The 26,719-nt window shown below is 48.7% G+C and overlaps 1 protein-coding gene across 1 annotated transcript in view; it reads right to left on the minus strand.

Annotated features, from left to right (window-relative positions):
- The window catches only part of LOC146871135 (uncharacterized), a 651,196-nt gene that overhangs the window by 360,719 nt on the left and 263,758 nt on the right, over positions 1-26,719 (minus strand). The window contains 2 exon segments of the mRNA XM_085646175.1: positions 3,108-3,236; positions 3,561-3,734. Of these exon segments, the coding sequence (XP_085502301.1) occupies positions 3,108-3,236; positions 3,561-3,734 (303 nt within the window).

Genomic DNA, 26,719 nt, shown 5'->3' on the forward strand with positions numbered 1-26,719 from the left:
AATTTCTCTCACCCACCTGTCTGTAGTAATGGATTCCCAGACTGGCAGGAACCTCTATAGTCTCCCCCCGACAGGTGTTACGTGGTCGGGGGGCAGTGACAAGGCGTCACTGTTTGTTGGTGGCGGATGACCTGGAGCTGTTGTTTCCTCTGCCTCTGCCTTTGATGTTGTTTCCACGGTATCCACCTCTACTATTTTTGTTATAGGCGGGCTGTGTTCCTCCTTTTGTGTACTGCGACTGTTGGGAGTTCTGCGTTTTAGATGGTCCTCTGTTGCTAGAGCGACGAAAGGACCCACTCCGAAACTGCTGGGATTGCAGAGCCCCCATAGACTTGGCAGTCTCTGTATCTTTTTTGAGTTTCTCTAGGGTGGTGTCAACCTCGGGGCCAAAGAGGGAGTTAGGGTTGACCGGTTGATTGAGGATAGTTGTTTGTATCTCTGGTTTGAATCCCGAGATTCTCAACCAAGCATGCCTTCTTAACATGACGCTGGTGTTGATAGCCCTAGCTGCAGTGTCAGCTGCGTCAAGAGCGCATTTAATGCAAGCGTTACTAATGAGCTTCCCTTCTCTAATAAGTGTCTCCGCTCCTTCTTTATACTGATCTGGGAGGTGCTGCAGCAGTGTCTCTAGGGTATCATAGTGCGCCCTGTCGTATCTAGCGAGAAGTGCCTGAGTGTTGGCAATTCTCCAGATGTTAGCTGCCTGTGCAGCAACCCTCTTTCCCGATGTTTCCAAGACCTTAGACTCCTTGTCGGGGGGAGGAGCATCACCCGTTGTCTGTGAGTTGGCTCTCTTCCGAGCATTGGAAACCACCAATGAGTCTAAAGGCAACTGTCCTTTTATGTAGGCAGGGTCCACTGCAGCTGGCCTATATTTTTTTTCAATTCTAGGGTTAAGGACTCTCGCCCTAGTGGTCTCCTTAAAAATGTTATTAGCCTGTTTTAGGACCCCCTTCAGCATGGGCAGAGTTTTCACAGATCTTTCTGAAGTAGAGAAGGTATCCATTAGAAATTCGTCCTCAATAGGATCAGTGTGGAGCTGTACGTCATGATTGTTGGCGGCTCTTTCAATTAAGGCATTGAAAGCAGCAGTGTCCTCTGTAGGAGATGTTTTTGCCACATATGCCTGTCTGTCCGGAGCAGTATGTGTGTCCCCTGCATCCGTATTGTCCACCCAAGGTTGGTTTTGGTCCTCAGGGTCAGTATCGACAGGATAAGTGCCCTTAGCATCACCATCATCTCCAGCATCCGTATCAGAGTGTGTGGGCGAGAATGACTGAGTTTCTGGGGTGCCAAATTGAATATGTTCCACCAGAACTGGTGATGTGGTTCTCTTCTTTTTTAATGGAATCTTGTATGGCTCCATTGGTGTCTGTTACGATTTTCCGTTTGTATATGGAAAGTCTACCAGTGGTGGAGTCGATAAACGGCTGTGGAACCTCATCGTCGTGAGGCACTGCAACAGGTCTCTGTCCCATCTGTATTCCTGCTGGTGCATCAACACGATTCTTTGAGCCGCGAGCTTCTTGCGGGTCGAGACCCTTCTTTGCGTCGAACATTTTCGGTCGCACCGCTGGTGGGAGGCCGAACTTTATATGCGTCGACGCGATGTGAACCGCGCAGACCGTTTTCGGCTGCGGGGCTGTCTTCGCACCAGTCGTGGAAGCCTTGTCGTGGATGCGTAATAACGACTCCGACACCTTCTGCTTGACAAAGGGCGATTGCGTCGTGGATTGGACACGGTCCTTCGATGCCTTCTTCGTTGTGGCATCAAGCCCCGTACCAGATGACGTCTTCTGGACCGGAATAGTGGGATGGGTTGGCTCTCGATGGCCGCCCTCCATATCTGTGTGGACGCTCTTCAGCGCCGATACTTTGGGGTCGGCGACCTTGGCTTTGAGGTTTGGCGCCACCCTTGGCTCGACGTCCCCATGACCTCTCTTGGCGTCGACAGCCGTCTTTTGCGTCTTCGGCTCCGAGGCCTTGTCGCCGTGGAGAGACTCTTTTTCTTTCGGTTTCGATTTCGGTGCCGTTGCCTTCAGTTTCGATTCTCGTTGATCGAGTGATGGCACTTTGGATACCGATGGCTCTTTAGGATAGTTTGACGCCGGGCGTTTATGCGGGGCGGAAGAACGGGAGGAATGATCTTGGGTAAGGCCTTGTGGCGATCCCGCGACCTGAGCCTTATTGAGTGCCTCCTTCGGCCCTGTGGCGACCTGAGGGCCTAGCTCATGTTCTGAGCCATCCTCCTCGGCCCCAAGGGCCTCTTCGTCGTCTCCTACCTGTACGACGACGTCATCCTCCTCTTTATCTATTATATGTTCGTCTTCGGCATGATAGTCGGATTCACGTTCCGACGCCGGATCCGACATCTCTCCCTGAACTTCAAGGTCCACGACCTCCTCATCTTCGGTCCCGAAGATGTTGTCCGGGTGCGGCGCCGCTTTCTGCGCCTCGAGCCGAGCTGCTCGACGAATGCGAAGGGTCTTCTTCGATCGAAACCTGGAGCACGCCATGCAGGTGGCTTCGTTGTGGTTTGGAGAGAGGCACTTGTTGCACACCGGGTGCACGTCGAAGCGAGCATACTTAGCGTTGCAAAGAGGGCAACGCTTGAAGGGGCTATTCGATGTTTTTGATTCCATCGTCGATCTTGATCGGGCCTCGGACGTCGAAGGGCAAATGGCTAACTTCGATGAAACTACTCGGCGCCGAACGAAAACAATACCGACGAATAAAGGCTTAAATACTCTAAGAGCTAAGATTAGGACATCCGAACCCAATGGCGGAAAAAAACAATCTAAGGATGGAGGGGATGCCCATGCGCACTGTAGTCCAGGGGAGGAGCCACCTATCTCGTGATACTTCGAAGACTCTTCCAGGACAACAATGTGCAATCATCCGGACCCAACACTAGGCGGCGATCTATGCACAGATATGAATTCAGCAGCCCACATGCCTCGAACTTTGGGATTTAGCATATACACTGTGGTGAGTCTTTGGTCACTAAGCAATGTCTAAGGGTAATGAACAATGAAAAACTCATGCAATAAAGCACCCTCACACAAAGGGTCTGTCGGCCTCTAGCCTATCTTTTAGCATATACTCACAGGTGTACAGACTACAATCTCTGCCCCTTCTTGCAGAGCTTTTGCCTGTTCCCACATGCTTCCACCACCATAGACCGCCACTGATCGCAGGTTGTAAGCTTTTCCAAACCTCTTACATTCAGAATGAATCTAAAAATAAAGTTCAATACAATTACCTATTATTTTTAATTAACAGTTTGAATTTATCATCATGACCACAAAGCTTTAAACCCTCTTTAATGTTTCAAAAAGTGCTCAGAATAGCAGAATTGATACTAACTCAGAATAGTACTTCAGTTAGAAGGTTTGACTTCCAGAGGACACTGAGAAAATTCAATGTACCTAACATTCAACATCATCATAAACTAAATATGTTCATATGAGAGGGGCATGATTTATAATTTGTATACCAAACATACATACCTCACCAGCAGGCCAGGTATACTATAAAAACAGAAATGTTGCATCCTTTACCTGTTGGCACAGCTCTCTTGTGGGGCACACAATCACAGCAATCGGCCCATCCCCAACTTGCAGTTCCTTCTGATCCATGATGTGAACCAATATAGGCCAGATAAATGCTGCAGTTTTTCCACTGCCGGTCTTCGCAATGATCATGTCTCTGCCACTCAGGGCAACTGGGACTCCCTTTGCATTAAATAAAAAATAGGACATATCAGCTCACTTCAAAATCATTATTAACATTTAAAGTGCTTGTAAAGGTAATATGGATTATTTGCGGTGGACATTTGTCCAGCTCAAAGGATAAGGGCACCACCTACTAGATGTCAAACAAATTAATTAAAACAACCCTGTGCTCAATCCCAAGAAAGATTACATCAAGCAGTCAAGATTAAATCAAAGGCAATGTGTAAAGTATTTAAGTAGAGCAGAAAAGCAGAAAATGTCACCCGCAACACAATAAAATTCCCCAACCAATTTTAAAACAAAGAGAAAACTATTAAGAGTAAACTAGGACCAAAACAACAGACATCCAATAAAGGGACTCCTAGATAAGAATTTTAAAATATTTAAGAAAAAATAGCGCTAAAAAAAGCATAAGGCGCCAATGTAACAGTAGACTAGGACGTAAGCGATTTGAGGCCCTGATCGGATACACGTGGATTAGTCCCAGAGCAACCCTATTAGTCAGGAAATGTGAAAACTTTTCTACGTCCGAATGCAAAAAAAGTGTCATTTTTTGACAAGCGAAGAGAAGAAAAACCCACCTTAAACAGCCCGCTTCTAAAATGGTAGCCGCCACTGCCATGGAAACAAAGGCTAGATACTTGAAGAAGGCGGGTCCGGGTTGAGTCTTGGAAAATTTGAATGAGACTTTGTCATATTTTCAGAGGTGCTGGGAGCCTTTACCAGGACGAACCAGAAATTCAACCAGACACCGTGTGTAGGAAACTGGCTCTGTATATGGTATACCAATAAGTTGTTATACCGTGCACAGAGTCCAGAGAATCCCCCAGAAGTGTACAGGGCTCAATGGAAACCCAAAGTGCCATTTGTTGTACTGTGAGCGAGCAGCCTTAGGCCTACAACAGACGAGTGTAAAACATTTGTTATGCACACAATGACCAATAAATGACATGATTCTAAAAGGAGATCCACACCAATTTTATAAAAAGTAATCTTTGTTTGAATTTTATTTTAAGACCAAGATCTTCGCAAAAAGGTAAGTATCTTTTTCAGGAAAAATACTTTGGTCTTTTAAAAGTCAACACAGTTGAATGTCATTCTATGGAGTTAAACAACAATGCGGTTTGATGGATATGTACCCAGTTCCAGTCTTCAGGGTTTAAGATCAGCAAAGGGAGAGGTGCAGGTAAGCACAAAGTCTGCACCACCTGCGGCTTGGTGCAGAGTGCAAATACAACATGGGGCGTGTGTAGGAGGCTGGCTCTGTATATACTATACCAAAATGAGATAGTGTGCACAAAGTCCAATGGAACCCCAAAAGGTAGGCAGAGGTAAAAGTAGATAGCACCTTACTCCCTATTTGTGGAAGTGTGGGCGAGCAGTAAGGCTTTATCAGAGGGTAGTGTTAAGCATTTGTTGTACACACTCAGGCAGCAAATGATGTCACACACTCAAAGACTGAACTCAGACCAATTTTTTGGGATAAAAAATATTTTTTATTATATGTATTATTTAGAATCAAGCAAGCCTGGTACAGGTAAGTGCAAATGGTACTTTTCAAGTCAGGTTGAACAATACAAGCAAGCGGAATGAAAATGTCTGTTACAGGTTTGTAAATCTTTTCAATACAGTGGAAATTAGTGTTAGCTCACTTTTGATTACTTTACAGATTACTTTATGGATTACTTTTTCTACTGGTGCGATATGCCTAGATATCACACTGGGACATTTCCTAGAGAAAAGGTGAGTAAAGCAGTTTTTCAAGTTCTCCTACAAAACAAACTCCACACTAAAATCAATTTCCTAGGAAAAACAGCCAATGTACTCCTATAGAGAAAGGTAAATGCTACTTACCAGTATGCATCTGTTTTTGGCATGTAGAGCTGCTGCAGTCACATTATTGCATTAGATCGCCGCCTAGTGTTGGGTCCGGATGTTGCAGGTTGTTGTCTTGGAAGAGTCTTCGAGATCTCACGAGATAGGTGACTCCTCCCCTGGACTACAGTGCGCATGGACAGCTCCTCCATTGTCAGATTGTTTTTTCGCCATTGTGGCAAAGATGGAGGATAGTAATAGAAAGAAAGGTGTCCATGTAAATGTATCTAAATAAGATAGTACTGCAACTGTGCTCGGCACCAGGGAGGAGGGTGGGCATGTGACTGCAGCAGCTCTACATGCCAAGAACAGATGCATACTGGTAAGTAGCATTTACCGTTCGAGGCATATGAGCTGCTGCAGTCACATTATTGCATAGACTGTATAGCAGTTCCTCCTCTAGTGGTGGTTACCGGTGGCAGTTGCAGTAGTTTGGAAAAGTGTTTTAAGGACAGCCTGACCTACAGAAGCTTGTTGTTTGGCTTGCACATCAACACAATAGTGTTTAGTGAAGGTATGTATGGTAGACCATGTAGCTGCCTTACAAATGTGCTCTAAGGGGATATTCCCTAGAAAAGCCATGGATGCCCCCATTTTGCGCGTGGAATGTGCTCTTGGGGGAATAGTTAATGTGCGTTTAGCTTTTTGATGACATATTTGTATGCACTTAACTATCCATCTGGCTATCCCTGCCTTTGAGATAGGGTTACCCTTATGAGGTTGACAGAAAGACACAAACAACTGTTTTGTCTTTCGAAATGGTTTAGTTCTGTCTATGTAGTAGAGTAGAGCCCTTCTGACATCCAGTGTGTGGAGTGCCCTTTCAGCTACTGACTGTGGTTTTTGAAAAAAGACAGGTAACTCAATTGATTGGTTAATGTGAAAACTAATTATGACCTTTGGTAGGAATGTAGGGTTTGTTCTGAGAACTACCTTATTTTGGTGTATTTGCATGAAAGGTTCTTGAATTGTCAGTGCCTGCAATTAACTTACTCTTCTGAGTGAAGTAATTGCTATTAGAAATGCCACCTTCCATCTTAGGAACTGTAATTCGCAAGAATGTAGAGGCTCAAAGGGTGGGCCCATAAGTCTAGTAAGTACAATGTTAAGATTCCAGACTGGGGAAGATGGAGCTCTCGGAGGGATTACTCATTTGAGCCCTTCCATAAACGCCTTAATAGGTGGTATGCGGAAGAGAGACACGTGTTGTCTGTTCTGGAGGTATGCTGCAATAGCAGCTAGGTGTAATCTTATAGATGAATATGCTAGATTACATCTTTGTAAGTGTAGCAGATAACAAATTATGTTTTGAACAGAAGTGTCTAGTGGATTGATTTGATTATTTTGGCAGTAAATAACAAATCTTTTCCATTTGTTTGCGTAACAGGCTCTGGTAGTGGGACGTCTTGCCTCTTTGATGATATTCATACAATCAGGAGGCAGGTTAAGGAATCCGAACTCTAAGACTTCAGGAGCCAGATTGCTAGGTTCATTTGATTGGGGTCTGGGTGTTGTATCTCTCCATGGTTCTGTGTGAGTTGTTTTGGAGAGAGGTGTAGTCGTTGATGAGGGACGACTGAGAGTTCTAGGAGTGTTGTGTACCATGGTTGTCGTGCCCATGTGGGAGCAACCAGGATCATCGTAAGTGTTTGTTGCTTTAGTTTGCGTACCACTAATGGAATGAGTGGGGTTGGCGGAAAAGCGTATGCAAATCTGCCTGACCAGTTCATCCATATCGCATTGCCCTTCGACTGCGGGTGTGGGAACCTGGCGGCGAAAGATGGGCATTTTGCGTTTTCTTTTGTGGCGAACAGATCTATGTCTGGGTGTCCCCATGCTTGAAAGAACGGGAGTAGGACTTTTGGGTGAAGTTCCCATTCGTGGATCTGTTGATTGTGTCTGCTCAATAGGTCTGCAATCTGGTTGTTCACTCCTGGGAGATGTTCTGCTAGAAGATGGATGTTTTGTGGAATGGCCCATCTCCATATGCTTTGCGCTAGGCGTGAAAGCTGCAGAGAGTGTGTCCCCCCCCCCTGTTTCTGTATGTAGAACATTGCTGTCATATTGTCCGTCCGGACTAGGACAGTCTTGTTGGCTATGTGTTTTTGAAAGGCCTTCATTGCTTGAAATATTGCCAGTAATTCTAGGTAGTTTGTGGGGTGTATTTTTTGGTGCGGTGTCCATAGACCTTGCACTGTATGTTGAAGTAGATGGGCTCCCCACCCTGTGAGTGATGCATCCGTTGTCAACACTACCTGTGGAACTGGCTCTTGGAACAGTCGTCCTTTTGAAAGGTTTTGTGTGTTCCACCACTGCAGAGAGCGATGGGTATGACTGTCTACCAACACTAGGTCCTTTAGTTTCCCTTGAGCCTGGTTCCATTGTGTTGCTAGGCATTCTTGTATGGGACGCATTTGTAGCCGAGCATGTGGGACTATGAATATGCAAGATGCCATCATGCCTATGAGTTGCATAAACACTCTTGCTGTCAAGAGAGTCTGAGGTTGGAATTTTTGGATCATTGCTTGCATGTTCTGTATCCTGGCTGGAGCTGGGTAAGCCTTTGCTACTGTGGAGTCTATTGTTGCTCCCAGATATTACTGTATATTGGAGGGTTGTAGATGGGATTTTGGGTAGTTGAGGAAAAATCCCAGATTGTGTAAAAGATGGATTGTGGTCACAGTGTGCTGCAGACATTGGTGATGTGAGTTGGCCTTTATCAGCCAATCGTCTAGATATGGAAACACATGAATATGTTGTCTCCGTAGATATGCTGCCACTACTGCTAAGCATTTAGTGAACACCCTTGGTGCTGTTGTTATCCCGAAGGGTAGGACTTTGAATTGGTAGTGCTGTCCCTGCACTACAAATCTGAGGTATTTCCTGTGTGAGGGATGAATGGGTATGTGAAAGTATGCGTCTTTCAGATCTAGCGTGGCGAGAAAATCGCCTTGCTGTAGTAGTGGTAGTACTTGTTGGAGTGTGATCATGTGAAAATGATCGGAGTGTATATAGTGATTGAGGGGACGAAGGTCGAGAATGGGCCTGAGGGAGCCGTCTTTTTTGGGGATTAGGAAATAGAGGGAGTAAACTCCCTTTCCTTGTTGCTGCAGGGGAACTGGTTCTATAGCGTGTTTTTGTAGCATTGCTAAGACCTCCTGTTGCAATAGTATGGTATGTTCCTCTGACATTGGTCTGTGTTTGGGTGGGGTAGATGTAAGTTCCAGACAGTAACCAGAATGGATAATTTGCTTCACCCACCTGTCTGTTGTGATGGATTCCCAGACAGGTAGGAACGGTGATAATCTGCCTCCGACTGGTGTTAAGTGGTCTGGAGGCAGGTGTAGGAGGTCACTGTTTGGGAGTGGTGGAGGTACGGTTGTTGTTGTTACCTCTACCTCTGCCTTTAGTATTTTTTCCTCTATATCCTCCTTTGCCTTTGTGAAATGTATTTTGAGAGGTAGTTTGGAAAGGTTGAGAGGTTTGTGTGTTATTCCCTCTCCCTGTACCTCTATAGGAGGATCTACGAAAGGAACGTTTGGATTGGTAAGACTGCAGTGCGCCCATAGATTTAGCGGTGTCAGTGTCCTTTTTCATTTTGTCTAGTAGGACATCTGTTTCAGGCCCGAACAGGAAATCTTGGTTAAGGGGTTGATTGAGAATAGTGGTTTGCACCTCTGGTTTAAAACCTGATATGCGAAGCCATGCGTGTCTCCTTAACATCACGCTTGTATTGACTGTTCTAGAGGCTGTGTCAGCTGCATCTAGAGCACACTTTATTGAGGCATTAGTGATGAACTTTCCTTCTTGGATAAGATCATTTGCCTGTTGTTTATATGGGTCAGGGAGATGTTGTAGCAGCTCCTCTAGTTTGTCATAGTGTGCCCTGTCATATCTAGCTAACAATGCTTGTGTGTTAGCTATTCTCCAGGTGTTGGCTGCTTGTGAAGCCACCCTTTTCCCTGATGCCTCCAGTAGTTTGGACTCTTTTTCTGGTGGTGCAGCATCGCCAGTGGTTTGTGAGTTCGCCCTTTTTCGTGCATTGGCGACTACTAAAGAGTCCAGCTGTTTTGAGCATGGGTAAAGTGCAGACACTTCTTTCTGTGGCTGGGAAGGTGTCCAGCAAGAAATCCTCTTCCAGAGGGTCAGCATGCATATCTACCCCGTGGAAACTAGCAGCCCTGTCTACTAAGTGATGAAATGCAATGGTGTCGTCAGGAGGGGATGGTTTTGAAGGGTATGGTGTGGGGTCTAGAAGAGGTGTGTTATTGTCTGGTGAATATGGGTCTCCCCATGTGTCCAGGTTGGGATTTGTGTCATCAGGATCGTCATAAGGATCTTGTGGATCATTATCTATGTCCTCATCTGGGTCCCCAACAGGCTGTGGAGGCATGGGGGGTGTGTATGGCACATAAGGCAGAATAGGAGAGAGAGAAGGAGGGGTGACAGGCCTAATAGGAGAAGTAGCAATGTCCTTCCTTTTTAGAGGAATAGGAGAGGGTAAGGCAGGAGGAATTTTCCTCTTGTGGAGCACCACATGACCTGTGTTAGGGTCTATGATGATTCTCTTCTGTTTTGGATCGACAGGATCCGGAAAAAACAGCTCCTCCTCTGTATTTGGTGGTTTCGGCACCGAAGATTTTTGGTGTTTTTTACTGGGAGTTGAAGGATTTGTAGGCTACGGCTTCGACTTGTTTGGCTCGGGATCCTTGTTTTTGTTCGGTTCGGGAGCTTTCTTGACTTCGACGTCCTTTTTCGGATCGACCGTTTTCTTGGGTTCGATCTGTTTTTTAGGCTCGGTGACCTTTTTGGAGTCGTTAGTCTTTTTCGGGTCGATTAACTTTTTCGGGTCGATATTTTTCTTGGGATCGACCGTTTTCGACTCGAGATGCTTCGGCTCGACGTTTTGGGGAACGGTCGAGTCTTTTGGCGCCGGAGCCGGATGTGTTTTTCTCGGCGCCGAAGGCATTTTGGGTGTAGGGAGATACGGTTTGCTCGGTCCTGAGCTACCGGAAGGCTTTTCTATTATCTTCGGAGCCGGGCCCGAGGGTGGGGCTTCCGAAGGGATGTTCCGATCGTGACGAAGGCCTTGTGGCGATGTCTTGACTGGAGCCTTATGTGGGGTGATTGGGACAGGGGCATCGGTACTCACGTGCTGCCCCGCTGGGATTGGGTCATCTGAGTCCAATTCTTCGACTGTGACGAGCTGTAGATCGTCCGAGTCCTCGGCATCCGAGGGGTCGTCGAAGATATTGTCCGGTTCCGGTGCCGGTGCTGCTGCTTGTCGATGCATCGCTTGTCGATGGGCCCTTTGGTTCCTGATTGTCTTTTTGGAACGGAAGAGTGCGCAGGCTGAGCAGTCTTCTTCTTTATGCTCCGGAGATAGGCATCTGTTGCACACCGGGTGATGATCCGTGTGTGGGTATTTAGCACCACACTGGGGGCATTTTTTGAAGGGGGTCCTTTCCATGGGCCCGAGGCCCGAGTGACGTTGATAGGCCCGGAGGCCTGCGTCGATGGAAATATGAGAAATAAAGTCTTGTAAAGTTATAGGGTATCGACCGGAGAGCAATCCCGTCGGGATACTTTGATTTGCTGTGAAGAAAGTTGAAAATTTCGGAGTCGCAGTTGGCATCGCAGAAGTACATCCGAACCCGATGGCGGAAAAAAACAATCTGACAATGGAGGAGCTGTCCATGCGCACTGTAGTCCAGGGGAGGAGTCACCTATCTCGTGAGATCTCGAAGACTCTTCCAAGACAACAACGTGCAACATCCGGACCCAACACTAGGCGGCGATCTAATGCAATAATGTGACTGCAGCAGCTCATATGCCTCGAACATATGGTTATCAGTTAACTGGTAAGTCCTTGATTGAGGGAGTTGGAATTCTGGGTTTAGAACAAGGGTTATCCCAGGGTCAAAGCTGCACTCTCAAAGCACCCTCAGCGGCACTAGGGCGGACGGATGCAGAGTGCTGAGGTCCAATATTATCCAATGGGGGATAGGAGGCCTTGGTTGGTGGCTGCTCACGAGCAGGCCACGAGGTTGTGGGAGCAAAGCTCCTGGTGTTGGGCTTAGAGCAAAGGGGATCCGAGTAAGCACCCAAAGTACATCCGCAGCGGCAGCTGGGTGCAGGGTGCTGTTTTGGCGTCGGTTGCCTTGTTGTTTTCAAAGGGGATTCTCCGATTGCAACAAAGACTGCTGGCTTGGGGACGGAGATCTTCTGGAGGTGACCACTGGTTAGAGAGGTACGTTGAGATGCCTGGGGATGCTGGGACACCGTCGGTTGGGCCACCCAAGGCTGTGGGACTTCGGGTGCAGGGGTGTCTTTAGGCGTCTGGATTTCCTTACCAGCTCCGGTCAGAGATCACCAGATCTCAGGTTAGGATCGGCGGGGAGACCTCCGCGTGGTGTTTGGCCACTCGAACTCGGGCTGTGGGCATCAGGCGCAGACTTGCGGATTTGGCCGGAGCCAGAGTCTGTGGGTGAGCAAATCTGGTGGTCACGGGAGACAGTCTTTTCTGTGGAAGACAGGGCAGGTCCACTGGGTTTTTGAGGCTGCTGGCCACATGAAACACTGGGATATCACTTCTGCAGATTCGAGGTGGGGACAGGCCGGTAGGGTTGGGGCCAAGTCAGTGGGTGTCCTCTTCGCCCTAGCAGGGTGTGAGAAAGTCCCCTCTTTCTTGCATGGTATGCCCCCACTTTTTGCTGAATTGTTGATGTTCTTTGACTGAATAAGCCTTGGACTTGTGCTAATCAGGTACCCAGGGCCTATGTTCCTTCCCTAAAACTGCATTGAAGCCTAAACTCAATTGGCATCTCTGGCCACATGTCAGCCCCTGGTAAATGGTACCACAGGTACCTAGGGCACTGTGACCAGAGAAGGCCTCTAAGGTCTGCAGCACTTATTGTGCCACCCTCAGAGGCCCTGTACCCTGACACACACACACTGCCTTTGCAGACTGAGTGCCTTGGTGCAGAACAAAGTGAAGAGTCGACATGGCACACAGGCGTGTGCCATGCCCACAAACCACTGCCCTGGCATACATCAGTCACCCCTCTAGCTGGGTGCCCTATGCCAGTGGTGAGGGTACAGGTGCATGAGCTCTGTACCCCTACAGTGCCCAAGTCCATTCCTGGGCACTGTAAGTTCAGTGCTGCCATTAAGAGTATATGGTGCTGGGAGTTTGTCATAACGAACTTCACAACACCATAATGGCTACACTGAAGACTGAGAAGTTTGGGATCAAAGTCCTCAGCATATTAAACCCACACTGATGCCAGTGTGGGATTTAATGTAAAATGCACAACAGAGGGCATCTTAGAGATGCCCCCTGAAACTCGACCAACTTCTAGTGACCTGACTGAGTGGCTGCCACCACCAGACATGTTTCTGGACCCCTGGGTCGAGAGCTGCTGCGCTCGGGGCCTGAAACAATGCACATCCAGGGACGAGGTGCCACGCCTCCTCCCCCAGGATGGGCAGGGTTCACGAAGGAGAAGCTTCAAAGGCATGCCACCTTTGTGATCCTCTCCAGACCATTTGCTGCTTTCAGCAACTGGTCCCCACTGGTTCTACCCCTCACTTTGGGCGGTAGAACCAGCGGGAAAAACAAGTTAGGAAGAGAGGCGTGCCCACCTCTGCTAATTCCACCCCTCAGTTGGGGGAGGCGAGGTGATGCAGAACCTCGAGTCCCCGCCATCTAAGCTCCTGCCCCCCTCCCACTGGAGAGTGACAGAATAGGGGTCTACCCACCCCAGGGAAGGGACCCATTGGTCCTAACCCTTTACCTACCTGTAACACCCCTCAATTTAATATTTAGGGGGCACCCTGAACCTTCCTTCCTCAGATCCAGCCTACCAACACAAAGAAAAGAAGAGCCGTGCAGAGCTAACAAGAGGACGACGCCCACTGACTTGGACCCAGCTCTACAGACGTCTCCCCTCGAACCAGCTTCTGCGAAATACCGGCGTGTCCAGCAGCCAGCAACCTCACAAACCCCGGAGGACCTGCTGCCTTCTCTTCCCAGACTGTTTCTCCCGTGAACACCGGACATGTTTTAACTACAGCTTCTAGTGCCAGCCAGAAACCGCAAATCCAGCCCACTCTGCACCCGCCAAACCCGGCCCGAGCGGAAAAACACCACGAGGTGGTCACCCCGGCGATCCTGACCCAAGATCAGGCGACCCCTGACCTGCCTCAAGCCTTCAGTCGACGCCTGCAGCCTAAATCCAGAAGGCCCCCCTAACCGCGACCAAGAGCTGGTAAGAAGATCTAACCCCAAAAGTCACCCCTGCACCCGACGCCCCACAGCCTTGTGTGCCCAAACCGACGGTGCCTAACCAACCCTTAACTTCCCAACTTACCTCTCCAAGTGGTGGTCGCACCCAGAAGTCCTTTGTCTCCCGGCCTGCAGTGCTTTTTCAAACCGGAGGTTCTCCAAAGAAAACAGGGCGCCCAACGTCGAAACAGCACTCTGCACCCGGCCGCCCCAGTGCAGCTGAGGGTGCACCTTTTGTGCTACTTTGTTTCCCCGTTGCCCTGACCTTAACCCTAGGAGCTTTGCTCCCACAACCCTGGGGCCTGCTTGCCAGCAGCCACCAACCGGAGGCCCCCTATCCCCCATTGGATAACATTGGGCCTCAACACTCTGCACCCGGCTGCCCTAGTGCCGCTGAGGGTGCAACAACAACGCATCACTGACCCTGGGGGACCTTGGAGTCTAACCCCCAGAACCCTAACTCTCACAGCCGTTTACTTACCTGTGAACAGTTAACCTGTTTTCTTTCCATAGGATAACATTGACACTTCTTCTCCAAAAAGTTTTTAAGTGTGGAGTTTTGAAATCTGAAAATATTCTTTAAAAATCGCACGAATAACTAAAACTTAATTTCTTACCTGTTTCCAGGAAATATCCCAGTGCTGAATCTAGGTATCCAGCACTCAGTTAGAAAAGTAACGTAAGAAGTAACTTACCTGTAATTTACTGAAAAAGCATATTCATTTCAATTTACTGCATTTGCTAAGTGTTGCATACTACTGTTCCCCTGTAACTCAAAGTACAATTCCTATTGCATTTTTCAACTGTTCTATATCCAGTAACTTATTACTGAAAAGTATTCAATGCTTACCTGTACCAGGCTTGCTTGCTTCTAAAAATACAGTATATTTTTATACAAAACAAATTGGCCTAGAGTTCAGTTCTTGAGTGTGTGAATTCATTTGCTGACTGAGTAGGTACATCAAATGCTTAACACTGTCCTCTGATATTGCCTTACTGCTCGACCAAGCTACCACTATTAGAGAGTAAGAATCTATTAAACTTTAACCTCTGCCTACCTCTGGGGAGACTTGGACTCTATACACACTATACCTCATTTTGGTGTAGTATATATAGAGCCAGTTTCTTACACACGGCTTCTTCGGTCCTTCTTTTCTTCTTGGTCGGTTCTTGTCTGAGGAGGCAAGGATCAGGGTTGCTCCTAAATACTATATTTAGGGGCGTTACAGGTAGGTAAAGGTTGGGACCAATGGGTCCCTTCCATGGTGTGGCTACACCCCTATTATGCCACCCTCCAGTGGTGGGTATTGAGAGTTGTGCTTCACCTCGACCTCACCGACCTGAGGGGAGGGGTTGGCAAAGGTGGGCACACCTCCCTTCCTCACTTGGTTTTCCCGTCCATTCTATCGCCCAAAGTGGAGGTCAGACCCGGTGGTGGCCAGTTGCTGGAAGCAGCAAAGGCCTGGGAAAGCTCACAAAGGCGGCAAACCTTAGAAGCTTCTCCTTCGTGGACCCTGCCCATCCTGGGGGAGGAGGCTTGGCACCTCATCCCAGGATGTGCATTGTTTCAGACACCCGAGAGCAGCAGGCTCTCAACCCAGGGGTCCAGAAACATGTCTGGTGGTGGCAGCTGGTGGGCAGCCACTCAGCCTGGACACTAGTATTAGGTCATTTTTCAGGGGGCATCTCTAAGATGTCCTCTGTGTGCATGTTTCATTAAATTCTATACTGGCAACAGTGGGGGTTTAATGTGCTGAGAAGTTTGATACCAAACTTCACAAGTTTTCAGTAAAGCTATTATGGTGCTGTGGAGTTCGTAATGACAAACTCCCAGACATACTCTTAATGGCATTACTGCACTTACAATGTCTAAGAATTGGCTTAGACACTGTAGGGGTACAGGGCTCATGAATCTGTACCCTCACCACTGGTATAGTGCACCCAGTTAGAGGGGTGGCTGACCTATGTAAGGGGAGTGGGTTGTAGGTATGGCACACAGGAACGTGTGCTATGTTGACTCTTCCCTTTGTTCTGCACCAAAACACGCAGCCTGCAAAAAAAAAAAAAAAAAAGGTTTGTGTGTTTGTTGGTTTTTTACTATCTTTGTGGGGACTTGAGTATGATAAAACACTCATGCTGTGGGGACTTGATTGCACTGTGGGGACCTGAACCCAAGTCCCGACAAGGTAAAGTCTTCTAAATAATTGGAAATTACTTCAGAAACATCTGTGCCAATTTTTACAACTTTTTTAAAAAGTGCCTTGTGGGGACCTGTGTTTCACCATGTGCGTTTATTTTTTTGCTCAGCTCTGCCCCCTTGACAGGAGTTGGTACTGCAGCCTTAAACACACTTGCATATTAAACACACTTCAGTAATTGAATCCCATCTAGCAATAGAAGCTAGGGCTTTTGACGGAGCATATCCATCACAAAATTGAATAACTGATTAGAATGGCTTTTTTAATTGTATGTAACTTTTGTTTCGAAGCAAAACATTAATCAAATGAAGCGACTGACGCACTTTTATTTTATTTGCTGGTTGTTTTCTTTGAAAAGCTAAGAAATGCACAATTGATTGAATGTTATTATTTTACATTTCCTACACATGAACGATTCCCTATTTAAGATCTCACATTACCTTATAGTTCAATTATTGATCATGACTAATGCATATCAACTAGGCCTTTACTTTTGTGTGCAATATAAATTGTTTTCTTATGGGTGCTCACAGTTAACCTGAAAGTATACATGAGTACCTTTTCATTTGGATATTATTTTGGTAAAAGTGGATACTCTCCCGTGTAGAATTAAGGAGAACATTTCCTGCTAGAAATGTTCAATTTGTTATATGCAAAATGAAAATTTCACGCATTTTATGTATTGTGCGTTTCATTAACTGAATTTCGCACAAGCCTTAAAGGTCTAACAGGCCTAACATTTACGCAATGAATACAAAACTTTAAAAAAAAACAATAAAACACTCTTTTTGAGTTTAAAATTGACACAATCTCAGGCAAATTGTGTTTGCGCACACTATTACAGTGCCACTGCGTTAAACACATATTGCAGAGATTTACTGACCAGCTGTTAACAGTTTCTTTTCCTGACATAGTGAAATTTGCCCACGTCAGGAAAACGAGTAGCAGGTTAGGTATGCAAAACGAACTGCAGGCACCATGTCTACTACTTAAAATGCAACACTTTTTCCACAGTAAATCAATGAATGAGTGTTAGATATTTTTCCTAGCCGTTTATTTTTAATGGGGTGAAAAACAGGTATGTATTACTCCGACACTGAAGGCACACGCGCCCGTCTTTAGAGGCCTGAAAAAGATGATCAAATATTAAATGGTGAGCGCATCCATGTCAATAGAACTGAACAGGTTAAAGCTGACCCTCCTGCCCCCCTCCTGATCCATTCTTAAACAAAGTGGGCTCTGCCTTTTGTGGTAAAAGTTCTGAGTCAGTCGGTTACAAGCCAAAACAAATCAATTGTATTGCCGGGAATGAAGTTAAGGGCTTATTAAATAGTTGTTTCTTAAACCAGGAATGTCTGCAATATCGATTGCCCTGTAATTGCACTTTAGTATTGTGTTGACATTAAGAGCTATGTGCTTCAAAAAGATTAATGCTATAGTGTTGTTTATATGCTGTGATTGCAAACTCTTTATGTCACGTTATGCCTAACCTTCTTTTCCAAAATTGTGTGATCCTTGGCAAGCAATTTTAACTCAATGTAACTCAATGTACCAAATTTGGTGCTACCTACACTTGATTAATTTCATTGCACACTGTAAAAAACCATATATACTGCTTATTAGTGTATAACTGTGCTGCATAAAAAACATACCCATGTTTAACCAGTTACAAGAGGCGCAAACTTGCATGAGCGCTGACAAGGCCGTCAGGGCATTGTTTTTTAGATGTTTTTAATTTCATATTTACAAAGTATAGTGTTTTTTGACTATCACTTGTAATGTGTTATGTGTAACACAAATGAAAATCAGCACTGACAAAGCCAATATATGTATTTTTTCATCTGGAGTTGGAGACCTCTCTGTAATGGCAATAAATCGGAAGGTAACATATTGAGTTATATTGTGCCTTTCACAACGTACCGTGTGGTAGTACTATGTTTGGAAGAGTGTGAGTTTGTCAAGGGGGGTACATGGGTAGTGCTTTGATGTCATGCCTGAACAGTAGATGACCTATACTCATATTCCGTCACTAACCCTACGTGGCAATTCATAGTGAAAAGGTATGGTCATGGGGTTACTAGGCATTACATGCTGGTGAATGGATGGACTGAAAGTGTGTGAATCAGTATGGCCCATCAGTGGAGCGTTATGGCATTCGGAGAGTATGAAAGAGGATGTTCAAATTGTCACAGCAAGTGCAAAGTTGCGCAACCACAATGTGATGCAGAAAAGTGTGAGAAAAGACACCATTGTTCATGCGAACATGTGCAAACCAGCGTAACATCTGATGCAGAAGCCAGCACTAGAGACTTTCAGGTGATAGGTGAGCTCACAGAAACATCAACACATTACAACCAGATGTGGTCTTGATCACTGTGATTAAGACCAGACCTGGACAAAACACAGTTTTCTTTTTGATTTGTCATAAAAGATCTTTTAGGACTCCATAGAGTACAGCCGGTTTCTCCTTCTAGTGGGATTTATATATATATTGTGCTGACCTTCGGCATTAGTTAGTGTGCCCAATCTTTCAGTTGTTGGCATGACCATGGCACTTGCAGTGATCCCTAGATGTACCCAAGCTTGTCCACGCTTCTGAAGAACAACGTTGGGTGCCCTGAATAGACTAAACATAGGCCTAGCTCCAGCATTTGCAAAGTGTCTGCAATGTGGACAATGCAGCCAAAGAGGAGAAACTGCTGAGTCAAGGCACTTTGTCCCTGTCTGTCAAAGCACTCATTGCCTGCCCGTGGGGCATTCAGCATGCTCAATTAGAACCACCTGTTGCTGCCAAAGTGCCTTGAGGCTACCAACTCACCAGATCGGTATCTGAAGGAAGAGTCCATCACTTCATTGCCCAGGAAGACCCAGTAACTATCACCAAGACTCACCAGTCCAGATTAAGTGGACCTGCTGCAATCTCGGGGTCCATTTGCTGTTGACGCTGTCTCTGTCTGAAGATAGCTGCAACCACTGCCTCCAGGACACTGTCATGGAGACTGCACCAGCCCAACGTGAGCAGGGCAGCAGCATAACTTCACTACAACCATCAAGTCTCCAGTGAAAAAGGACTCTGAGCTGGAGACCAATCTGAGGCCTACCACAGCCCAGAGAACAGGTGAGAGACTGAACACTGCTAAAGATCCAAAAAGACTGATATCTAAAGTAGGGAAGCACTACACCTGTACTGTTTTCTGTACCTGAAGCACCCTAGTACATGAGAAGGGGAGAAAGTAGAAGAGTGGAGAAGCAGCTTCCTAGCTGCATAAGACTTACACCCATATATTCCAACTTGGTCTTGAGTGCTGCCAGCACATCACCAAATAATATAATCCTATGTCCCATGCCTGAAAGAAATACTCATATTTTCTGGATCTTGTTTTAAAGTGGTCACTAGTGGTTTTATTGGTAAGGCAAATAAAAGTGGAGACATAAGGTATCCTTGCGTAGTTCATGTATGAATCCCTTTCAGATTTCCACGGGGCAGGCATGGGTTACTGGGCCCAACTGTGGTGGTTGAGGCCTGCTAATCCTGAGTAACTGGGCCAAGCACTCTTTCTGCACCTGGCTCTCAGTGGTAGCTTTGGTCAAGCAGTCAAGGTTCCCAGGGGGTGGGGAGGGGTTGGATGCTACTGGTCAGTGAACATAACTCACAACTCAAAGTGCAAACAGTATGAACAATACATCAATGTCCTGCCAAATACTTGCTTTTATAAGAAAAAGTAGTATTTTATTTCTAACTATACACATGCAAAGGAATAAGACATTCAGAAGCAACGACACAATTCCTCTTGGGGTCGTGGCTGAGATAGTTGTGAGGCAAATACCTGTCCCACCTTCCTTTGTGTAACAAGTTCAGAGTTATTTCCCATTCACTGGTGGCTGAATCAGGTAATGTAAAGTATTACTTCATAGTCAAGAGTTCTCCCTTCTGATTCCTCAGGATCTCAGTCAAAAGTATATATGGTGCTGCAGCACCTTTAGCAGCAAGTCCTAAGGGGTCCAACAGGCCAATTTCTTGTCTTAACTGCTCTTGCAGCACAGCAGAGTTCAGTGATGCAGCGAGTACCTCCGACTCACACTCATGGGTCCTTAACTGCCCAGAGAAGTTGGGCTGATTGTGCCATTCACTGCAGCACTCGGCAGCACAGGCACTCTGAGCAGAGTGGCCCGGCCAGAGGTCATCCAGATATCATAGCGGCCCCTTGCTGTTGAGGAAGCACTAAGATGACTTGGTACAACAGGGGTGAGGACTCCTTCCTTAGAGATCTAGCAAGGATGCAACGTCCTCCATGGCATCTCCAGGAGTCCTCCAAGGTTTGCCGGGGGCAGCACCCTTGCAGCGTGGATCAACCCACAAGTCGTAGCCTCAGTCTCTCCTTCGATAACATTGGTACTGGCAGCCCCTCCTGGTAAATTAGATTGTACTCTTCCAGCCTCAGAACTAGGGCCCAGACAGTCATAAGCCTTGGCACTCCTGTAAATACTTTTTCCGGTGTCGCCCTCTGGCATATGGGGTCATCGCTGGGTGGCGGTGGAGATGTAACAAGAAACGCATGGCGCTCAACACAAGGCTCACTCTACGGCCGCCCTCTTCTGGCATACGAGGGTCACTGAAAACTGTCCTCCACTTGGACTATGGCTCGATCTGTGCACAGATAAATCCTCACACCTCCACGGGGAATCTTCATTGTAGGTCTCCCCACTGTACCTATCTCCCTCCAACGCTCTCCTCACAGGGCACAGTAGTGTTTGCAAGCAGGCAAGCACTGGTGCTCCACGCTCCAAGGCAGGTAGTCTTGGTTTCCCTTGGTGATGTTCTCTCACTCAGCATGGAGCTCTCACTGAGCCGTGGCCCCCAGTCCTGGTCACAGGCAGAAGTCTTGCATAGTTTCTCCTTCTCACACAGCCCACGTGGCTGCTTGGCAGATGACATTTTTTGGGAACTCATCCTCCACTTCTATTAGTTTTTCCTGAGACCAAATGTAATTTAGGGTCTTTGACTTTATTTGAGTTTTATGCTGGAGTTCTGCTTCTTTTGAAATGGGCACTCCTCCATGTCATCTTCTTTCATAAAATAGATCTGCCACAGCAGGCACAACTCTGAAGCTGAATGTCCATAACATTATTCATGTGAGTGACAAGAGTTTATACCTGGATGTCAGTCACAGTGATATGTGCATCAAGGATTAACGCCAGACCACCCAGTTCCACTCTTTGTGATTCTCATCTCCTGAGATGTGTTCAGACCCCTTCCTTGAGATCTATCCCTGAATCAAAGGAGGGTGTTTGAAATGCAAAGTGAGTCTGTCCTCTCGAGCGTGTCCCATGGCACTGTTCAGCAGTGAAGCTTTTTTATTTTTAACCAGGGTGTGCTCATTTTAAAACACATGCACTGCCATCACACACACTCACTACGTGCACTCTGCACAACTCTTCACCATTCAAGTATTGTACTTCATCCAAGCACACATACACCCAGCAAATGTTTTATCAACACATGCACTGCAACACACTACATGTGTCATGTACAGTATTCCTTTCAGGCAGAGATACAAGTAGGAAGTCACTATTCCTGCACTACACATCACTCCACATCTACTAAGACAAGGGTGAGTTAAGTAGACAACCGTGGAACTTTTAAAGCGATGAGTGAGTGTGCAGGCCTCACTCCAATGGCACAAGGTAAAAAGATCCTATTCACTACTATTGATCACTACACGTTATGCTGCCACCACCGAGCTGCTTAGTGTCTGGTAAAGGCAGTAGCCTTCCAGTACTATTTGGGTAGTGATTTTGGCGCCCCTCCCAGTCCAACAGAACTGCAGTCCATGAAAGAGGCTTATGTCATGATGCACACACATGATCCGAGTTCGCCTATGACAAAGGGGCACCAAGGGCAGAGGTACACGTCTCTTACCATGCAGAGGACTTTTTCATCCCAACATTGTCTTGCCTATGAATATGCTCTCAGATCGACTGCAATTGATTAAGGTGTATGTCTTCTGGTTTTCATAACTGGTGAAGTATTCCACCAAAATGTTGTTTTCAAAAATATACGTTGACAAAAATATTGGATTATCAGAAAAATCATGGGACCGAATATGGAAACTAAGACTATCTATTTAAAAAAAAAAAAACATATTTTACATTTAATAAAAAAAGTTGTGCACAATTTTATCTTATAATTTTTTATGTTTAATGTTAAGTGTGGGTCTGGGTCAGCTCTCTCCCCGGCAGCCACGCATCTGTCGCCTCGCCGTCGAGTCCTCTTCCTGGGGAGGGTTCGCGCTAGCAGACCGATCCTGACTCCTGCCTTGGAGCTGCATCCTCCTCGCCCTCATTTAATTTAATTAAAAGCTTATTTTTTCTCCTCTGCACCGCTGGTTCCTGAAGCTGCTGCCACTGCGGCCCCGCCCCCTTGCAGAGCCCCCGCTCCCGCCTCCATACCTCTCATCCCGCCCCCCTCCTCTACTTCATGGCGGCCAATGGGGGGGGTAGGGGGGGCGGGCGGGGGGGGAGTGCGAGTGAGACCTTGACCTCCGTTCCGGGTCAGCTCTCTCCCCTGCAGCTCCGCATCTCTGTCACCTCACTGAAGCATTGAGTCCTCCTTCTGGTGAGGGTTAGCGCCAGCAGACCGATTCTGACTCCTGCCTTGGAACTGCACCCTCCTCACCCTAATTTAAAGTTTATTTTCTCTCCTCTGGATCACCGGTTCCTGCCGTTGCTGCCCCGCCCCCTTGCACAGCCCCCGCCCCTGCCTCGCTACCTCTTGTCCCGCCCCCCTCCCCTACTTAATGGCGGCCCGCCGAATGTGCGCCAAAGACAAGCCTGTCTGCACGCGACCCGACCGTGTCCAGCGCCAGGGACCCTGGATCTACAACCCCTCACTGCTACACCACCGCCGCCCTCCTCGCACTCAACCCTGGGAGAAAAAAACACTGCCAGAGATTGACGCCGACCACCACCCACGGCCAGTTCTCCTGCTGACAGTGCCGGCTATCCTTCACCATCAACCGCCCTCCCACGACCGCAGAACCCACAACGGACGCCAATCAATTAATCAATCCCATCATTTGTATAGCGCACTACTCACCCGGTAGGGTCTCAAGGCGCTGGGGGGAGGGGTCCGCTACTGCTCGAATAGCCAGGTCTTGAGTTGCTTCCAGAAGGAGAGATGGTCCTGGGTCAGCCGAAGGCGGATGGGGAGGGAGTTCCATGTCTTGGCTGCCAGGTAGGAGAAGGATCTTCCTCCGGCGGTGGCTCTGCGAATGTGTGGTACGGCGGCGAGGCTGGTCGATCGTAGCTGGCGGGTGGGCGTGTAGAAAGTCAGGCGGTTGTTGAGGTACTTGGGGCCCAGGTCGTGAAGAGCCTTGTGTGCGTGGGTGAGGAGTCTGAACGTGATCCTCTTGCTGACGGGGAGCCAGTGCAGGTCTCTCAGGTGGCCGGAGATGTGGTAGTGTCGGGGGATGTCCAGGACGAGTCGTGCGGAGGAGTTCTGTATGCGCTGGAGTCTTTTCTGTAGTTTGGCTGTGGTTCCGGCGTAGAGGGTGTTTCCGTAGTCCAGTCGGCTGGTGACGAGTGCCTGGGTGACCGTCTTCCTGGTTTCGGTGGGGATCCATCGGAAGATCTTACGGAGCATGCGCAGGGTGTTGAAGCACGATGAAGAGACAGCGTTGACTTGTTTGGTCATCGAGAGGGAGGAGTCCACGATGAAGCCCAGGTTGCGTGCGTGGTCCATTGGCTTGGGAGTGGTGCCCAGGGCAGGGGGCCACCAGGAGTCGTCCCAGGCGGAGGGGGCTAATCCCAGGATGAGGACTTCCGTCTTGTCTGAGTTCAGTTTCAGGCGGCTGTTCTTCATCCACTCAGCGACGTCTTTCATCCCTTCGTGTAGGCTGGCTCTGGCGGTGGCAGGGTCGTTGGTGAGGGAGAGGATCAGCTGGGTATCGTCGGCGTAGGAGATGATGTTGAGGTTGTGTTGGCGTGCGATGGCTGCGAGAGGGCTCATGTAGACGTTGAAGAGGGTCGGGCTGAGTGATGATCCTTGTGGTACGCCGCAGATGACTTCGGTGGCCTTGGATCTGAACGGGGGGAGGCGGACTCTCTGGGTTCTGCCGGCGAGGAACGAGATGATCCACTCCAGTGCCTTCTCTTGGATTCCGATGTTGCTGAGGCGCTGTACTAGGGTGCGGTGGCAGACAGTGTCGAACGCCGCAGAGAGGTCCAGGAGGATGAGGGCCGCTATTTCCCCGTTGTCGAGCAGGGATCTGATGTCATCTGTGGCTGCGATCAGGGCGGTCTCGGTGCTGTGGTTGGCTCGGAAACCGGACTGTGAGGGGTCGAGGGATCCGTTCGTCTCGAGGAAGGCGGCGAGCTGTCTGTTGACTGTCTTCTCGATGACTTTGGTAGGAAAAGGGAGGAGCGAGATGGGGCGGAAGTTCTTGAGGTCGGTGGGGTCCGCTGTTGGTTTCTTCAGTAGGGCGCTGAGCTCTGCATGCTTCTAGCTCTCCGGGAAGGTGGCGGTGGTGAAGGAGACGTTGATGATGTCCCGGAGTTGGGGTGCGATGATGGAGTCGGCCTTGTTGAAGACGTGGTGGGGGCAGGGGTCGGTTGGTGATCCGGAGTGGATGGTGTTCATCGTGCGGGTGGTGTCTTCGGTGCTGACCGGGGTCCAGTTGCAGATGGTGGTGGTGGGGGGCGTTGGTTCGGTGGTTGGGTGCATGGTTGGTGCGCCGAAGCTGTTGTGTATGTTGGCGATCTTGCGGTGGAAGAATGAGGCGAGTGAGTCGCAGAGGTCTTGCGAGGGGATGATGTTGTTTCCGGCGCTGGGGTTGGAGAACACTTTGACGATGCTGAAGAGTTCCTTGCTGTTGTGGGTGTTGTTTTCCAGTCGTTCTTTGAATGTTGACCTTTTGGTGGTGCGGATCAGCTGGTGGTGTATGCGGGTGGCGCCAGGCTTTCTTGAGGGTGCGGCAGTTCTTCTTGGAGTTTTTGAGTTCGTCAGTGAACCAAGAGGCTTTCTTGCTGCCGGGTCTGCTGGGAGGGGTCTTCAGTGGTGCGAGGTCATCTGCGCAGTCGGTGAGCCACTGTGTGAAGATGCGGGCTGCCACGTTGGGGTCCGTTGCGCTGGCGGGAGGGTTCCGTCTGAGGGAGGTGGTGAGCTGGTCGGCGGTGATCTTGCTCCAGCTCCTGCGGGGAACCTGTTGTGGGTGGTGGTGGGTCGTGGTTCTCCTGAAGCTGAAGTGGACGCAGCTGTGGTCAGTCCAATGGAGTCCGGTGGAGTGGCTGAAGGAGATGTACTTGCTGGAGAAGACTGGGTCAAGCGTGTGGCCGGCGTAGTGGGTGGGGGTGTTGACCAGTTGCTTGAGTCCGAGGTTGGCGAGGTTGTCCAGCAGGGTGGTGGTGTTGCTGTCAATGTTGTTCTCCAGGTGGAAGTTGAGGTCCTCTAGGAGGATGTAGTCTGAGGAGGCAAGGGCGTGAGGGCTGATGAAGTCTGCGATGTCTCCGCTGAATTGTGTGTGTGGTCCCGGGGGTCTGTAGATGAGGGTGCCTCTGAGGGTGGTCTTTGGGTCGGTGTGTATCTGGAAGTGGAGGTGCTCGGCGGCGGTGAATGTGTCGTCGGGGTTTGTCGTGATGCGGATGGTGTTCTTGTGGACGATGGCGATGCCTCCTCCGGTCTGGTTAACGCGGTCCTTCCGGGTGATCTTGTATCAGTCCGGGGTGGCTATGGCGATGTCGGGCGCTGAGGAGGCGTTCATCCAGGTTTCCGTGAGGAAGGCGACGTCTGGTGATGTTGTGTCGAGCAGGTTCCAGAGTTCGACGGCGTGTCTGTGGACGGAGCGGGTGTTGAGCAGGATGCACTTGAGGTGGTTGTTGCTGGTGCTCGTCGGCTTGGCAGGTGCGGTGCAGGTCCGGAGGCAGGTGAAATTGCAAGCTTGGCAGGTGAAGGGTCCGTGGGTGCATTTCGGGGTGGCTCGGTAGCAGGCGGGGTTCCGGCCGGGTTTGAGTGCGTTGAGGGTGGCAGCGTCGTAAGTCCATCGCGTGGGCTGGCATCTTCGGGGTCCTGGTGCTGGGTGTGGTCCATGCGCGGACGGGCGTAGACGGGCTTGCCTTTGGCGCACAATCGGCGCGCCCGCTGCGCGTGCTCGCTGCGCGTACACGTGGACTCCGCCATAAATGGCGAAGTGGGAGGGAGGAGCAGCTGGGAGGCGGGAGCGGGGTGGCAAATGGGGGGTACAGAAAGACAAAGGGGGCGAGGCCGCAGGGGCGCAGCGGCGGGGAGCCGGGGTAAAGGAGAGCAGGAAAAACGGGCGAGGGGGCAGGTACACAGGACAAAAACAGGCAGTACAATGAGCACAGAGACAAGGCAAAATACAAAATACAAGAACAGAATACAATACGTAGCAATAAAATACAATACTTAGCGGGAGCGGTGACAAAACACGGGCGGAAAGACCGGCGAAAGAAAAATCAAAAGCTCAGCTGCAGGGCAGCGGCGAACTCGAGGCAGCAGCGGTGGAGCCTGGCACACTCATGGGGAGTCGCGCAGTGTGTGGAGCAACCGGCCCTGAAGCAGGAACAAGGGTCACAGCTCACCACCGCGCGGACTCTGCCATAAATGGCCA

Source organism: Triturus cristatus, chromosome 1_1 (genome assembly GCF_964204655.1).
Source record: "Triturus cristatus chromosome 1_1, aTriCri1.1, whole genome shotgun sequence".
Lineage (NCBI taxonomy): Eukaryota > Metazoa > Chordata > Amphibia > Caudata > Salamandridae > Triturus > Triturus cristatus.